Source organism: Lytechinus variegatus, chromosome 16 (genome assembly GCF_018143015.1).
Source record: "Lytechinus variegatus isolate NC3 chromosome 16, Lvar_3.0, whole genome shotgun sequence".
Lineage (NCBI taxonomy): Eukaryota > Metazoa > Echinodermata > Echinoidea > Temnopleuroida > Toxopneustidae > Lytechinus > Lytechinus variegatus.
The window spans coordinates 12,365,960-12,383,923 of record NC_054755.1 but is presented as its reverse complement, the minus strand read 5'-3'; the positions used below and the strand labels follow the sequence as shown (position 1 = coordinate 12,383,923).

Sequence of the window (17,964 nt, the reverse complement as noted above, 5' to 3'; positions counted from 1 at the left end):
ACAGACAGACCAGTGCATCAAAATAATGTTATATCTGCTTTTTTTAATTTAATTTTTTTTAATGATATTCACCTAAGTATGTCATTATGTTTCTTTCAAAATAAGCGATTGTATTCCTGTGAAAAATTCTCATTTACATATGTCAAAACGATGTCTAAGCATTTTGAATCTAATCTCCGAAAGGGTCCGTTCGGTGTCAATACAGAAGAATTTTCTTTCATTCCAAAAATACTTTCTGTGTATTCTTCTGGTTGCGATTCACAAAGACTTTTTTATCGCTTGAATGATCTCCAAACTGGTGATGGGCGTAAATGTCGATTTCAACGATCCCGTATATTCCGCTAACTGTAGGCAGTGTTCACGGGCTTACAGCGCTCCTATACAATAGGGAATTTGTATATATTGTTGACTCATAATGCATCTGCTTGCTTCCAAGTTTTTGTTATGAACAGAAATTTTATGTGCACTGCATGCATGCAATGGAGAGTATAGAGAACAGAATTATTTCATTTACAAGAAACCTACGTCGACGAGAGCTCTCTGATTATTTTAGACTACTGTCAGGATTTTTGGATCTTGTGCTTGATAAATACACCAGATTTTTGTAGAACCTAATCTATACACGCCTTGGAACGAATCCATGCAACAGGTCCTTTTCGACTAATCCTGAATTTCCTGCTGAAAATTGTATTAATTAACCGGATTAGAGCATTAAGCTGGTACATGCCGAAGAGTGTTCGCACAGCAGACGACAGTCAAACGATATACAACGTGCTTAGCCGATTGCATAAATTTGTTGTATGTGGAGAGACAGACTTCACATTTCGCGCAGTTTCTTTCATGTTTAGATCGTGATTATAAAAACAGTTGATGGGATCAATTTGGATTTAAACAGATCAAGGTAAGTTTTACCTTGGAGCTAACTTATTAGCTCTATATGGTTTTACTTTCCAACCTGTTCTTAGCATCAATCCGGCATCAATCATGGATTTATAGAATTAACCAAAATTAGAGAACCAGAGACTATTGTGCGCACATTCAGATGTTTCCTTGATTACTCAATTATTGGTAAACAATAAACGAGAGTGCAGGGGGCGGGGTCTCATGTGCTACGGAGTTGTCTTTTCAAATAGTTTGATAGTCATGATAGGTCCCGGTGATAGGTTTGATATGGGCTGCTTGTTGCCTTTTGGAATTTTCACCGAAATAATATTAAAGTTGTATTTTTATTGGTTTCCATGAATTTCATCGGGATTCTTAACAAAATCTTTATGTAGCTGAACATACACTAAAAATTTGTCACAAAATCAATTTTCAAAATGATGGCCATCCAGATGACACTGAGCCCCTTAGAACATATATATATCCCGATATATATATATATATATATATATATATGTGTGAAGCTTTGCAATATATATATATATATATATATATATATATGCCCCACTGCATAAGTGTTCAATTGATATTTAACCATGTTAACAGGAGTGAGGAAAACTTCATATAGAAAATGCATGATGAAAAATATGTTTGAATATTTTTTTTCAAAATGTATATTAAAAGATACAATCGAATTAGTGTCATTTCTACCTCCATGCTATTAAGATTACATGGATTATAAGTATATGCAATTCTTATGCACTAAAATGAACTATGTCACAATTCCTTGATACATTATTATTGGAATTACACACTCGAATTTATCGGTCACAGCACATTTTTTGTGTGGGGGTATAAGTGAAACTATGACGTAAATTTCTCCCCTCGGTCTGGAATGGATTAAAGGGGTACTCCAAATAGAAAATAATTTGAACAGAAAAGAAAAAAAATGATCAAATTGGACAGCTAAAACCAGGGTTATAATTTCCAAGTCTTTGAAAGCTCAGAGAGACATTCTATCATAACTTGATATGCACTATAGGCCTACACTGTTTATTATTGCTGATGCAGACGTGCTATAGCTGTACTGTGCTATATATTTTTTGTGCGGGTTGTATTAGATTTACCGATTGTTTATTAGAGAGTTGTATTGAACCCTTTGAAGACAATAAGAAAGATGATATCGATTCAGGTCCCAGGAGGCCAGTCAAAATGTATTGCTGTACACATGCGTGACCGAATTATTTCAACACCCCTAAACATTTTCGCGGGCTTCATTTTACACATTTTTGCCCCTAAAAGTTGTCACCAGAATACAACCCCTAAACAAGTTTTGTACAATCGGGAAGAACCCGAACACTTTTCAGAAAAGAGGCGGAAAAGGCCCGGGGAAAACCTAAACACATTTGGCTTGGCTTGTCTTAAGTTTGAAAAAAAGCTTTGAAAAAAAAACTTTTATACGTTTGACCCCGCATTTGACAATTGACTCGTGTTTCAAACCACTTAAAAAACCCAGTGTTGTTAATACCTTTAACAAGACAGTGCAACCGCGTCCAAAAACCGAAAAAAACACCCCTTTAAAGGCGCGGGTTTTTTTTGGGGGGGTCACACATTGTGTACAGCAATATATTCCGTCCATCAACATTTCGAAATATTTAGATTCTAATATTTGAGAAAACCAAAGTGATACACATAAGGGCCTCACAATCCAGTTCCGTATACATTTCATGACGTTCGAAGACAAAAAAATGTCTCTGAAACATGATCGACCGTTAGATACCTCAAATCCACAGTGAGTCAGCGAAATGTGCTGAACATGCTGTAAGAAGTAAGATGCGTCGCTTGCAGTGGATCTAGAATCATTCAGAGGGGGGGGGGGGGCGGAACCTTTTTTTTTCAATTTTGTTCTACGATGAAAATATGACAACAACCCTATATAAGGGCTCTCGATCGTAGACCAGGGCCCCGTCTTACAAAGAGTTACGATTGATCTGATTGATCGTAACTCTATGGAAATCCAACAGTGTCATAATTTTTCCTACAAAAATATTTGCACAATGTCCTTTGTATGCAAAGAGAAGCGCAGTGAGTTTTCAAGAAAACAATGAACGCATGAATATTATAGTATAGCTGGACAATATTTTGAACAAACATGCATATAAGATGTTGACGTTGCTGGCCGTCCATAGTTGCGATTGATTGGATCAACCGCAATTATTTGTAAGACGGGGCAAAGAATTTACTTTAGTGGCTGCAAAAAAAAATGACAGGAAAAGATATTCCTTCTTTTCTTTATTATTAGACGGTAGCCGCCCCACCCCCCCCCCCCTTGAATCCATCACTACTCCGTGCTGCTGCTGTGGCTGTGCGTTCATAGTATAGGAAGTCTTGCACCGCGACGCGGAATGAATTAAAAAAAACCTGCAAATATATTGAAAATTCAAGTCAAATCACAATGAACAGCTGGGAGGTCTTTGTCGAAAATTGGTGTCGGAACAGCAGTTCGTCCTAAGTTTCGGAACTGAGGAAAACTTGCTAATTATGTCGTTTGTCCAGAATCCAGGAGGAATCTGCATTTGGCAACAGGGTTTCTTGTCTTGAATCCGATGTGCGTCCTGGGGCGAAAACTCTCTATTTTAAAGAATCATGGACGGATCCAAAATTGAACAATAACTTTGCTTATCTCTTCCTTCTTCCTTTCTATATTTTCAGATTAAAAAAGGGTTTAAAAACATTTCCATTATCACATCCAAAAAGGAGAATTTTTCTATAAAGACTTTTGGTAAAAAGTGGTCATTCGTTCATCGTAATCCCCCCCCATTCCCAGTCGATCTGCGCCTGGAAAGAATGACTGCACAGATTATATTTCTTTATTTCATCTGAATTGTTAAAATCCATCCATGCTATATGAACAAGGCCAGGAGATATCCGGTGAATATTCATTCATTTGTTTGCGAGAGAGCGAAATCGAAGGCCGATGGACAGCTCATTTATTTTTAAAGACATTCAAATGACAGAGTTAAGAAGAGTTGATCCGCATATTTTATTTGCGTGTGTAAAAATGGGGAAAACTCTTCTAAGATTTGTTTTAAACCTATGTGGCTAATTCGAAGTGCTTGAATGGTGATTACAAATTTTACAAGGTTTGAACATTCATAACCTTCTCTTTGTATGCATTTTGCTTCTTAGATGTATCGTCTCATAAAAAAATCCATTTGGGCTGAACATTTACAATGTTTCATTATTGGAATTTATTAGAAACCATGCAATTGTGATGTATTCATGACAAGTCGAACATAATGTAAAATGGACTTTGATCTCAATTATGTAAAACGTGTAATGATTTGGAAATACAAAGGGGAGTACATTCCAAAATAGAACATGTACATGTACTTTTCATCATCCTTGGAGAATAGGGAACCTCAATGTCATTGTAAAAGCATGGACCATAATAGTCAAAGTAAGAAAGGCATCTTCTCGATTAGAATAGCGAGTAATAAATAAATGGTAATAAAGAATGTGTAGAATGCAGAACAGGGGGCAACAGAAACCTGAAAGAAGAGAGGCTATAAAATATAAACAATTATTTTCACAAGAATATATTACTTTCATGTGAAAATTGCACATATTTTATTAAATTAAAATAGAACTAGCTCATCCCCATCAATGATGCCATCTTTTTCACAATTACCAATGTCCCTCTTGGTTGGCAGGGGTGCTGGTACATTCTAACACAAAGGCAAAAAGGGTTGAAAAGGGCTAAGGAGGGATAGCGTTTTCCACCCTTAGTGAAAACGCCTTCACTCCTCGGCCATTTTATAGGGTGGTTTACTCCTTACAACCTTACATTTTTCGGAGTGTGCCATTGTATTTGGTAGAAAAAGATGACCTGAAGGTAACATCACTTTGTTTTTGTGGGGTTTTTTTTACAATAAAAAATCGGGTTATTTGCAACATAACCCATTCCTTCTTTCCCAATACATTTTCTTCCCCCTCCTTCACATTTTTTAGTCTCTTCTACCATTTCATAAAAAGCTATTATCAGTAAAACCGTACTTGTATGAGCGGCCCATGGCTCCTGCCCCCTCCCCCTCCAGTGAAAAACCGCCATTATTGGTTGGTAGATTGGATAAATTGTCAAGCAACACGATATCAAGTTTCTCGCTGATTTTAAGATTTTCCCTGCTTAGCTGCCATGGTGATATTTCCGTTTTTTCTTTCCATTTTTTTTATTACAAGAAGCAAACAGCTCTTTTTATTTTTGCAGGTACTATCAAATGAAAGCACAACCTTACTATCTATAAAGACATCAAAAGGCGGATGGGGTTGATAAATACTGAAAACTTAAAGGGGTATACTCGAACCTAAGGCTTGGGCGTAACAGGTGCATGTTTTCATGAAGGGTTGAAGGGAGGGGCAGAGGGGGCAGACTGCCCCCCTGACGAGTCACAAACCATGCAAGGGACGTATCCCTGCATGCCCCCCCCCCTTGACGAGTCACAACTGATCCCTGGCCCACTCCTTTGAACTTGAAGACCTTTTTTGTTTTTTTTTTTTTTTTGCTTGTCTAATTTTTTTCTGGTACGAAATCCTTTATTTGTGGTTGAAGACCTTTTTTTTTGCTGGTCAAATTTTTTGGCGGACGAATTTGGAATTTCCTCCCCCCCCCCTGTGGAAAATCCTAGGTACACCACTGGGTCAGAGCCAAATATTTCCCCCATAACTATAAAGTGCGAAGCCCGGAGTTGGTGCATGGGTCCAGGGTCCTGCCTTAGGAGTCCTACTCAAGTCCAGAGGCAAAGTATCGGCCCACGAATTTTGCTATAGAAAGAAGACTTTTATGACTTTTTCATGAAAAAATGTCATAAAATAAAAAGAGTCAGGAATGCAGGGAAAAAAATTAGCACAGCAAATTATGTTTAATCAAATTGTGAAAATTAGTTATGATCCCTCTTTTTCATTTTCTCATAATGTTTCCGACACATCTTTTCTCCCTTTTCTCCTATTCTTTTTTTGCTAACCGACGGGGAGGGGGGCGCACGGAAGACATGTGCCCCCGTCATGCCCATGGCCCTGGGAAACGGGGGTGCCCCACGATTTTTCTGAGGCTGCTGTGTATGTTATAATACACCATAGGCATGCATCACCACCTGGAAATCAAGTTGGTATGCTAAAATCTTGAAATAGACCCAAATCACCTTCAATTCGCCTAAAAACTTTTTTATTTTATTTTGCTACCCATTTTTGTTTTTAAACTAGCACCCCTCTTCAAAAATCGTTCCCTGGACCCCCTACCCCTGTAGTCACTGTACCCAATATTAGTATATTCAGCCCCTATAGGTCTATAAACGTGTGATGTTTGTGACTTTATGCACACACGGGTAATCTATACCTCACTCGGTGAAAGGTTACTGGTACCCTAAATATAGGCCAATAACTACTGGCATGCGGAAAGGTACTTCACATCAAGGCTTCCGCTACAGATTCAACGTCCAGGATATGCGTCTTGGTGATTGGCATCTCAAAAGTCAGTGACATTGACGTGTGTGATCGAATAAAAACTCTATGTCGAAGGATTACGGTGTTAAATTCTCTCGAAATGGGAACAATTTTTTTTTACTGGGGGTGCTGATGTAAATTTGAAAAAAAAAATAGATTTTCCCGACAAAATCGAGGTAAATTTGGTCCCGAGAAATTTGAAAAGCAAATTAGAAAACAGCACAAAAACAAACAAAACAACACAAAATTTCACTACAAAGTGATGGTCATTTTTGGTTACATTTCTCAATTTTTTTCACACCTTCCAAAATTCTAGGGGGTGCTGCCTATGGATAACAATACACACAGTACCCCCCCCCCTGGAAAATCTTGGGGGTGCTTCAGCACCCACGCTTCCCAGCTCATGAACGATGACAAAAATAGAGTACCCAATGCTGTTAAAATTAAAGGGAAAATAATTAAGAACTACATCAGTGTCTATGGAATATATCTAAGAATTGCAAACAGACTGGAAACTAGGGGCGGTGGGGTTCTCCCCCCCCCCCTCAACACAAACACACACACCCAGACACACACAAACACCAATCGATAGAATCAGTCAGAAAAGATAAAAAAAGGTATTATATTTGAATGATATGCATTACATATAGGCCTAAAAATTGTTACAAATTGAGCGAGTACGCGCGGGGGGGGGGGGGTGTTACGGGGTTTGGGTTCAACCCCCCCCCACCGATTTTTTTTTAACCTTTTTTTTCGTTTATTTTTGGTTTGTCAATTTTTTTTATACAAAAAGACCTAATTTTCACAATTTTTGGGTGAAATAACCCTTTTTTTGGGGGGAGGAGAGCTTGTCAAATTTTCATTTAACACAACCCCCCCCCCTTTTTTTTCAAAAATCCTGTGTACGCCACTGGTTGGAAGGGTATTGGGGCCCCCTTCCGTGCTCAACCTACCCCTATACTCCATTGCCCCCACTTTCGTTCTGGAAAACTTGATTTTCATCTTAAGCAAGTTCCTCTACGAACTTCCTTCTACCTCATGCTTTACGCTTAGTCTGCCTATAATTTTCTCTCATTAAGGAATCTGAAAGAAAATGAAGCCCAAAATAGAATTAAAGGGGGCATATCCAAAGAAATCAAGCAAAATAGTGAAAACACACAACAACAAAATACATCGAGACAGGCTAGACCTATCAGTTCAATTGATTTGTTTTGTGTGTGTTAATTTTCAAAGTCCTTACTATGTGACGTCAAATGTAATCATCTGCCCCATAGGCCCCATGTCATGCATGGAATACAAATTTTATAAATCACATTTTAATTGTTAATCATGACTGAAATATCATTTCATGATATTATGAATCTCACACGTCTGGTCATACATTCCATGCACGTGAAAACCATTTGCTATTTTCTAGGAAAGTTATATTTTGTTATATCACTGATATACGTTTCTGCTCGCATTATGACGTCACGAAACAGACATAAACAGTTAAATGAATATTCAAAACTCGATTTTTTAATTGAATTTTCGTCAAATTTGTATGTTTTGAGAGGATTTTGTGCGTTTCTTCTACTAGAAACCAATTTGACGACATACTGATCTGAATTCTTCGTCAGTGGGGGAGTGTTCATGAATTTCACAAAATGCCTGCAAAAACTTTGGTGTTGATTTAACACCAGCCTGGAATCTATCATATGTCCACATTAGAGAAGTATTGAAACAACACCAGTTCAAACCGATGCTGTTTTAATACTAATTGGTGTTGTACACGGTGCACCTATCTGGTGTTAGACCAAAACGAAACTGGTGCTGTTTAACACTTTTCTGGTGTGGACAGATTCCGGGATGGTGTACGTTAAATCAACACCAGAGTTTTTGCAGTGCAAAAGCATAAAAATGCAACATAGCTCCAACCCCCCCCCCCCATCATACACTGGTGTGCTGGCTCAGTCCGTCTCACAAGGTCGAGTGTTCAAACCACGCCAGACCGGCTGGATTTAATTAAGCGGCGCTTTTTGCCTGAGGATAAGCCTACAAAGCGCCTGATATCATTACCCAGCTTTAGCTCGAGCAACCATCACCGGCGCTCAGAGCATTCAATGAGTGCCAGGTACCCATTCACCTCACCTGGGTCGAGTGCAGCAGTGTGGATCATTTCTTGCTAAAGGAAAACACGCTATGGCTAGGATTCGAACCCATGACCCTCTGTTTGAAAGGCGAGAGTCAGAACCACTAGACCACTGTGTGTCGCTTAAGGGTGGTATCTGACTCAGTGGCGGAACCGGGGGGTGGCACATCCGCCCGTGGCCCCTCCCCCTTCGAAAGCCATAGTCAATATTTTCAATGCACTGATGCCGTTAATACACAAGTATGTCCCCCCCCCCTTGAGAGTATAATGCCCCTCTCTGACTCTGGGAAAAAAACTTGGATCCACATCTGACTATTGTCTTGGACGCATAGTATAATTCAAAATATTGGGGGCCTTTTCCAAATTGCAGCAATTTGGTTTCTTTGACTGCTAGTTAATAGCTATCGCAGTGATCAAACTGCATCAGAGTACTTTACTACCGTAATGTAATATACACCGTACCGTCTATACGCTAGCTATTATACGAGTATCAAAGATAGAAGTAGGTCTAGTTTAATGCGGATCATTATTATCTGTGCATGCTAGCGAGAGTCATCTTCGAGTCACCTCTTCTTATCTACAACATTGACACTGCCAAGAATGGATAGAAAACTAAATAGGTCTAGTTTTATTATAGTGAGCTCGCACAAACCTACCTAGACTAGGATATAAAGACAGAGGTCAGTGGATAAGACTAGGTACGTATGAAATAATGTCAGTTCAGTGTATTTTCAAGTACCATTATGAGTCTCGATCTCCCGTAGACGAATCCGGCTACATGTACCTCTACGATCAATCGAATTGCATGTGAAGAGACTAGGCGCCGCATCTGTGTGTCGCTGATGCACGTGGCGTTTTGTGTATGTTTGCGCAATGCTTGAGATACTGTTTGAGATGCACTCAAAGCAATGTAATCCTGACCGACATATACACGTACGTTATCGTGTAGTCTGTAGACTATCTAGAGCCTTTTGTTTTCGTGGATTCGGTATGAATTGTGGTGTATGTCTATATAAAAGCCTTCTAACACCAATAAAAAAATGCTATTCATGGATGTGGGAATGGGAGTTGTCCTATCAAACTCTATATCAGTAGTATAATCATGTAGTGCTTGCTGCTCAGTAGCATTTCCATTGCCTGATTATCATGGGGGGGGGGGAGGCCGATGGTGATGGGACAGAGGAAAATCTTGTTCCCCGAAATTTTGATTTTTTTTTTTTGCATGTCCATTATTTTTTTTAATTAAGAGCTAGAGGCGTTAAATGGCTTCGTCTCGCTTTCAGAGTGTTATATAGGCCTAATGTCAGATGCAAGTTTATTTAATATCCGTTCATTATCCATAACAGTACAGGCGGGGATCTGTATGACTGTATCCTGTGTGTGATTTCACTGAAAAAATTGCTTTAATAGCCAATCAGATGAAATTTTTTCAGTAGCTTATAACAATTTCTTCTCAACTAGTACTATCAAAATTTCCTCCGCGTACCGAGATCTTGACATAGCTACATCAATAAAATGTAGGTCACAAACGTCTTCTTCAAATGAATACACGCATTCATTCCATACTCGCTTGAAACTTACAACAAATCCATGCAGGCCTATTAAAAGTATTGCAACAGATAGATTGGATTCTTTAAACCTGTGTAAACAGTATTTGACAAGTCATTGCAAAATAATGTAAAAAAAACTATATAGGTTATTTCAACCGCAAGTGAAAACATATATTGAATTATAATAAAAGAAACATAATAACAATATTCTAATTAATATGAGAAGAAGGACAGGCAAAAGATCATGAACAATGATTGCAATCACTGCTGATGGTTCTCGTTTCATATTTTTCTCTTTTTTGTTTTGGGGTCCAAACTTAGAGAAGGGGCATAAACTGGCGGAATAGTAATTTCATTGGTATGTGGGAAGGTGAGCTTAGGCGATAGAATAATTATATTTGCAAATATAATATGCAGAAAATGATATAATTAATGAACATAGTATTTAATGGATAACTTTTTAATCATAATGAAATCATATTATGATTACCATAATCATGTTGTAATTTAGTTTATCATGTTTATTTTGATGTTGTATGAGCCTTTTATCATGACTATAGTGTGAGCAAAAACGACTACCATAATTTATATCCTTTTCAATGGAACAAATTGAAATGACCTGAAGTATTGCGAAAATGCCTGAAACTGTATTGACCGATTTTACTTGCTTATTTTTTCATAATCTACATGAGTATCACTCAACTTATATCATATCACAATAATCGACATGATTCTACGATGAAAACAGCCGTATTCAAATTCTTCGATCCTTTTATATGTGATGCAGGAATTAAGATGAAACCATTATTTTAATAGTGATTGCAAAAAAGTATTGTAAGGCAAAGACAAAACATCAATCTGCAAGAATATACCATCTGGGAATAACATAGAGATTGAAATCAGAATCAAATTAAAATTTGATTTCCACAGAGATAGGAAATAAACATTAACTGAATATGAACAAAGTACTTATGAAAAAGGTTACTACACGAATAACGGAGGGATTTTAAATTCAGGGGATCTTGGTAAAAGTCATATTGATCCATCAAGGTCAATTCCAAATTACGAAATGCATGAAATTGTGATATGAATTTAATAATGGATATTTGAACTTGATAACCTAGACATAAATAGATCAATAACAAAAAAGCTAATATACAACACAAATAAACGAGGGGGGTAGAGACAAAATACATATACCGGTACCTTAAAGACAAAGTAGGGAAAATATGCATTTCCTTTGAAAAATACGAGTGCGGGAAACTGTTTAAAATCATCATAAGGAAATACATAATTTTGAACCGATATATTGAATATCATTGCGTGAAAATTTTTATATAAAATATAAAAATTGGATTCTTTATCAACGTAAGGGGCCTTTATCTAACACCACCTTTAAATCCGTCTTCAAAATTAATGAAGAGATCTCATTTCGACCTGGAGGAAATTGCATCGTTTTATCCCGTCTTTCGTCACTTCACATCGACTCTCCCCTGTTCCTAATCTGTCCATGCCCATCGATTCATTTCCGTTCTGGTATTCCAAATTATGATATTCTTGTCGATCAAAAAATGTTATCCTCTCCGTGCAGAGAGGCCAAAAATAACCCTAAATTTAGGGATTTCAGTTCTTAATGCCTATTCTTCGAGTTTTCATTACAGAGACTTTACGCTTTTTAATACTTTTTTTTGGGGCCTAATTGATGAGGTCTCATATCTGGCCAAGTTGAGGTGCACAAAATTAAGATCTAGGTTATAATCTCTTTCTTTTTTATCTTTATGTGTGTGTGTCTTCACTTTTATTATATTGTTGGAATTCTTTCCTACCAGTTTGTCTTTTTTTCTTTTTTTTAATATAAGTTGGTCATTTATGAAACAAGATGTTTAAAGGTTTTTTTTTATTGTTTTGTAACTTTTTGTACAACTTGAACGGATGTTTAAAAAGTTTAAACAATGGTTGTTAGAGTGATAGGCTTAAACAATGTGCTTAAAAATTTTATACAGCGTTTTTACAGTAAATGCTTGAATGCTTACTTTGTTTCACGTCTTGGTACCCGAACTTTGGTATATATATATTTGTATAAGATCCACAATTAGGTAAGCGTTTTTGGACTGCTTTCCATTAATCTTGTAAGTAGGTTCGGAATTACACTCTGCCTTAAATAAATATTGATTGATGGTCATGCAAAATTGTTCATGAAAATAAATATTATAAAACAGCCATAGCTGCAACTTCCACGTTTACAGGTTTGTTGGCAGGATATATGAATATAATAATAAATCCAAATACATTTAGAAATGACGTGTCGTGTGGTCCAGTGGTTGGAGCATTGGACTCATAATTGCAAGGTTGTGAGTTCGAATCTTCACTCTGTCATTGTCTCCACTTTGATAAAAAGACTAGAAGGTAATATATGTCGTCTATACCGCCAGCCATTATGACTGATTAACCTAGACGTTAAATATTTCCTAGGTAATTGGTTATATACCAGCATGGCGTTTACCAGCAAAAGCTGTCCTGTCGAGTTCCTACGGGAGTTACCATAAACAGGAAGCTTGTAATACAAATGTTAATGTCATTTAATCGTATCTAAAATTTGTATATTAATATGTTCTATTTTTACAGATTGACATGAAGGCATAAACTATTAGTAAGTCGTAGAACTCGATTTTGGAGGACAGATCTAAAATGGCGGACAAATCCACTCCTGATGAAGACAAAGTAGAAGTGGTGGAAGTGAATGGAAACCTGAGTGTTGGTCAGCCGGCAATAAACAGCGGGGAGGCGCCCTCTCATAAACCGAAATCTGAATCTGAGAACGAGGAAGATCTGAGCGGACCAGGGCATAGAAGATATTCCTATGGTAAATTATGACTTCCGACCGTCAATGTTTATAATGTTTTTAGTATTATTTATATTTTCAGGGCTTCAAGCAGGCGTATTGAAAATGATCTTTTAACGATTCGGTAGACTAACGTCAGAGGTCAAATTTTCAATGTTTCCTGGTCTGTACCGACCTTTCAAAAAATGAATAGCAAGAGTCCCATTAGGCCTCACCTTTATATTCGGCTTCATATGCCTTTAGAGCTTACCGTCCACTCCTGAAATTCCGCGACAGGCTTACGAATATCAGAAGCTTAGTCTTGACGGTGTTTCATTTTCTCCTCAAATCTCTCTATTTCTATTCAGAAGTCCAAGAAAAATTTAATCCCAGCTGGTCACGAAGTTTTTTATTGTAAGGTCGATAATAATCACGAAGCTTCCTTAAGATATCCTGGGATACTTTGGGGTGAGGGCGTCCTTTCGACGGGATCATACATCCGAAATCTGGTCTTTCTGGTACTTGTGCACAATATAGCCCCTTTGTCTGGTTCTTCACAAAGTGTCTTCGCTTATAGAATTTTGGCAATCCTAGGAATTCCTCAACTTTTAACAAAGTTGGGTAAGGGTCTTTTGCAAAGGCGTCACCATCAATGAACAAGAATTGGTCTCTATGATAAACTTCAAGGAATTTGTTTAAATAAACAACATACTGCCCTAGTTCTGTCATCGTTGAAGAAACGATATAACCATCAGCTCCCAGTACTGTCTTTTCGAAGGTTTCCCGGACCCTAACTGTATTGAAAACTATGTCGAATGGCCGATCTTTGGGGGCGTTTGAATGTGCTACCGTATGTAGGTAGTCTGAGATAGCCCGATCAACGGGATTGCGTAAGATGACAAAAAACTTAACGCTGGATGATAGGTAAGGCTTAAGGTCCAATGGCAAGTTAGATTTAAAGAAACTGGGATTTTCCGTCATAGTTAACTGGTACGGACTACTCAAACGCATCAGTTGGATCCAATTTATGACGGAACTTTTAGTGACTCGTTTCCCTGGGAACGACGTTTCGCTAGTCATGGAGACAGCTGGATGAAGATCGAGAAACCTACTAAGGGTCCCGGTACCACACTTCTTAACCCCTAAGACTAAGGCAACTGGCAGTCTCTTTTGGCAGCGTCTTTTCTGCAACAAGTTCTTGCGAACAGGCAAGCGTTTCTCGCCGTAGATGAAGCAGTTATCAACCTTTTTAGTCCATGTTGGATCCGTCGTATTGATGCGTCCCAGAATTGTTTCGATGCTTTCCAACGCATTCTTTCTGGTGATTGGCCTCTTCCATTTTCCTCCAAGTGCTATGTTCTCTTCACGGGCAAGGCCCTGATCTGCATCACCTACAAACTTGTGTGAATTCATGATGGGACCCCGACTGGGCGTCCTTGCCGATTGTGGCTGTTTGTATGTTCTGAGAAAAGCTGGAGAAATCATGCTACCACCGAACACACTCAGCGTTACAGCAAACATCACTGAAAGACAAACTACTGGCAGTTTATATTTCATGACGACAAACCACCGAAAGCCGAGGATATGAAACTTTTGCGGATCTCAGTCATGTCGTAACGCTGAATAAATTGCCACGTATTCTTGATTACTTTACGTTTACCCAGTTGTAGTGAATCCTCGCAGGGGTACAATCAGTAAACATATTGAAAAACACTTCTGCAGTGATTTTGTTTGCAGTGCTCATGGTGCTAAACCCCCGGTGAAATCGCGATCAGTCAAAATCTACCTCTGCACATACGAGTAAAATACTACACGTTTGAATCTGTTTGCATTGCCATTCTGCATTTTCATTTTGTTTGATTTAGAATGGAAACTGGTCTATACTTTGAAGGCTTCTATAGAGACAGTTATCCCTCAGAGCATTGTTCATTTCAGACCGAGGGATGACGGAACAATAAAAAGTTCTCCTCGTCCATTGTGTCACTTTCTCCGGTCGCAACCGAGTTCGTGTATCTTCTTCTTGTCATTAAGAAAAAGATAAATATAGTTGTACAAATTCAATAACCAGTCGGGTCTTCAAAAATAAATCCAGGATCTATGGATGATTCACTACAATTTAACACGTTGAAAGAGAATAGAATCGCAAGGAGCAATAGGAAGATCAGAAACAGAACAGCCTTACTAATATTTGCAGTGTAATGAATCAAATTTAGATAAAAATAATATATGTCTATACTCTGAAACTTGGAAGACTGGAACTTGATGTTTTATTAACAAAGTTACTTAAGATATCTTTCCATACTCTTTAACCATGTTAACACTAGTGTGAGAAGATGTACTACTCATACAGACCGTGCATGGTAGCATGAACATGCAAACGCTCTCTCTTTTTTCCTTTTCCATGATTGTCACACCAGACAACCAACTCCAGACCAAACAAATCTTTCAAAGTTATTTTCAGTGAAAAATCATCGGTTGGTTATTCGGAGTGGGTTTCGTTGGCATGACTGTCGCGCAAGCTGTTGGAAGCTCTCATTGTCCTCATTATACAGTGAAGTTTAAGGAAAACAAAACAACCCTCTGAAGTTGCTGCAGAATCCATTCACCGAATAAAATTGTACCCATTTGCAATTATACATTTATACTAGAAATTATTATTACATGTATCTTATTAATTGATGATACTAATAAAAAAAAAACTTGAAAATTACCCCTTAAATGAATACTCATTCGGGCATCGTACCATGACTGATCAATTAATTTTCACACAGAAGTTAGTAAAAAATAAAGAAAACAGTCCCGGATAATCAATTATTTCATTCAGAATCTCTTCGTTACAAAGGGAAATAATGGATTCAGGAAGAGGATTGAGTGTCTAGAATTTTAAATAATGGATGATAAGCCTATGTAACTTAAAACTATTTTGGTCGGTTTAGAGAATTTTTTGACAGGGGTGTATACCCGAAATATCGGGAAAATTCATAGTGAACGGGTATTTGTTCATATTGTCCATCATAATTATAATCGCCTTTTTCGTTCAGGCGATAATTTTGATCAATTCTAAATTTTTTATCCATCTTCCCCAACATAGGCGAGGCACTGGACAACCACGACCTGGACACGATGTACGGCGACTCCATTCCAGACGACTTGAAGACACGTCGTGAGATGACCCGCGATGGTCGTAGGGCATCAGCACGGGTACAACGTTTAGATTCGATGAAAGTGTTGCTGCCCTACCGACGCAGTGGCCGCAGAAGGTGAAATATTGAAGTCTTGTTGCCTTTCAAAGAAAAATTATGTGAAATGTACTGTTTTATTTAAAATCCGTATCATAGATGAAAGAGCATTACAGAGTGCGCAGTATAGGAAGTATGTAATGTTGACTGCTCTGAGTGACATTGTTAAAACTATTACCAAAGTTCCTTTGATAACAAAATGTCAAACGCAATGGCCGACATTTTCGGGATACTGCGTTATTAAATGTATTCATTAACTTTTTTTTGTTTCATTGCGCCCAAGAATTTTGGGAAAGCATGACCTATCAAGAGGTGTCTTGAATTTTACAGGAGAGAAATTTAAAGTTACTTTGAAATCATAACGAACTAATTTGCCAATCTGGAATAGATTAGATATCAATTACTATTCACTTACGGCCTTGGATACGTATCTTTAGCCACACTGACAGAACATTGCCCGGTCATTATTTTGTTATATTGCCCGACAGAAATTAGTCATTTTCAAATTCGACCAATCAGAAGCCAACAATCTTTTCATTTATCGTATCATATCTTTTTTGTCAACAGGGAAACGAGTCCTATAGATTCATCGGGCCTCTTTTCTTCTATGCTTCTTACTTGGATGACGCCATTATTCAGAAAATCTTTCAATGGTCATAGTTTGAAGGAGAGTGACCTCATCCACCTAAGGTCACACAAAGAGACTGCCCAATCAGCAGCCACAAGGTTGGTATTATGTCACGACTTATACACTTGCAAGGAAGCAAAGTTGGATAGTTCTTCTGTGTTTTCTTCTCCATACCTTTGCTGGTTTCCTTATCGTATTTTTAAGGTGTTGCTTCGTAAGAAGTTGAAAGCTGTTGAATGCATTCTTAGAAAAGTAAATTGAAAAGCGCCACATCACTCAGTTAGATCAAATAGAAAAGAATATACAGTTGATGATGATTTTTCTTCAAATATTCAACCCAATTCGTTTTGTGTAAATACATATAATATTATAATAATAGTGTTTATATAATAGTAACATATATAATTGTAATAATAATAATGCATATATATATCATATCACATTTTTAGAGAACGTTGAATATGTTGTCAGAGCTTGATTTTGTCTGTTTTCCAGGCGCGGATCCAGGATTTCGTAGGGAGGGGGCCCAAATTCTACCTGATTTTGGCGCCCCTGTGTACTTTTCGGAAAAAATGGCGGCCCCTCCCTCCCCCAGGCAATAATAAGTGCGTTGAATGCATGTTAAATTATCTTATTTCATAGGCACATGAATCAGGGGCGGATCCAGCCTTCGCCAATAAAGGGGCCCGGAATTTTTGTTTAGCCATAATTTCCCCGATCGGCCGCTCGAAGATGTTTTTTTTTCGTTTGTTTATTTGAAGGGGGTAGTCTTATAAGTCATTTCTTAGCTTTATTATTTAAATCAACATAAATGTATAATATCATAATCCTTATTTTATAATGCCTGCGCAAAGCGCGAGCAATTTTTTTTGAAATTGTATGTATTTTTTCCTAAAATTTGAAAATTCTGAAAAAAAGATGTGCCTGCAATAATTACTGCGAACGCAAAGCGCTAGTAGAATTTTTTTGATACACGTTTTGAACGGATCGGAAAGGTAGGCCTACCAGTCCTGTTAAAGATTGCATACAGTTAGCTATGAAGACGTTATATATTTCAACAATCAAATAATGCGAGCGCGAAGCGCGAGCTGAAAAATTTTGACATTTTCTACATAAAGAATGGAAAATTTTTAATTATTTTTGTAATCATGAACACGATAGCTATACAGTATAACTAAACAATTGATGCGAGCGCGAAGTGCAAGCGGAAAAAT

General features: G+C 37.7%; 2 protein-coding genes across 4 annotated transcripts in view; one reads left to right on the top strand and one right to left on the bottom strand.

Moving 5' to 3' along the window:
• Positions 1–336: 336 nt before the first annotated feature.
• Positions 337–17,964, top strand: part of LOC121429569 (multidrug resistance-associated protein 5-like) — a 79,377-nt gene continuing 61,749 nt past the window's right edge. The window contains exons 1-4 of one of the 3 annotated variants that reach the window (XM_041626660.1): positions 337–901; positions 12,688–12,925; positions 15,975–16,143; positions 16,690–16,848. In XM_041626660.1, the coding sequence (XP_041482594.1) occupies positions 12,751–12,925; positions 15,975–16,143; positions 16,690–16,848 (503 nt within the window). In that variant the 5' untranslated portion in view covers positions 337–901; positions 12,688–12,750. Of the gene's footprint in view, positions 902–9,108; positions 9,211–12,372; positions 12,926–15,974; positions 16,144–16,689; positions 16,849–17,964 lie in introns of those variants that run through there. The other 2 variants (XM_041626661.1, XM_041626659.1) reach the window with 2 other exon arrangements.
• On the bottom strand, positions 12,915–14,680 carry LOC121429570 (heparan sulfate glucosamine 3-O-sulfotransferase 6-like). Its single transcript, XM_041626662.1, has one exon. It carries the CDS (start codon positions 14,438–14,440, stop codon positions 13,244–13,246), a length of 1,197 nt encoding a protein of 398 aa, XP_041482596.1. The 5' UTR covers positions 14,441–14,680; the 3' UTR covers positions 12,915–13,243.

What these genes read in the sequence shown, in the direction of transcription:
- LOC121429570 (XM_041626662.1), bottom strand. Translation starts at nt 14,440, where the DNA reads ATGAAATATAAACTGCCAGTAGTTTGTCTTTCAGTGATGTTTGCTGTA.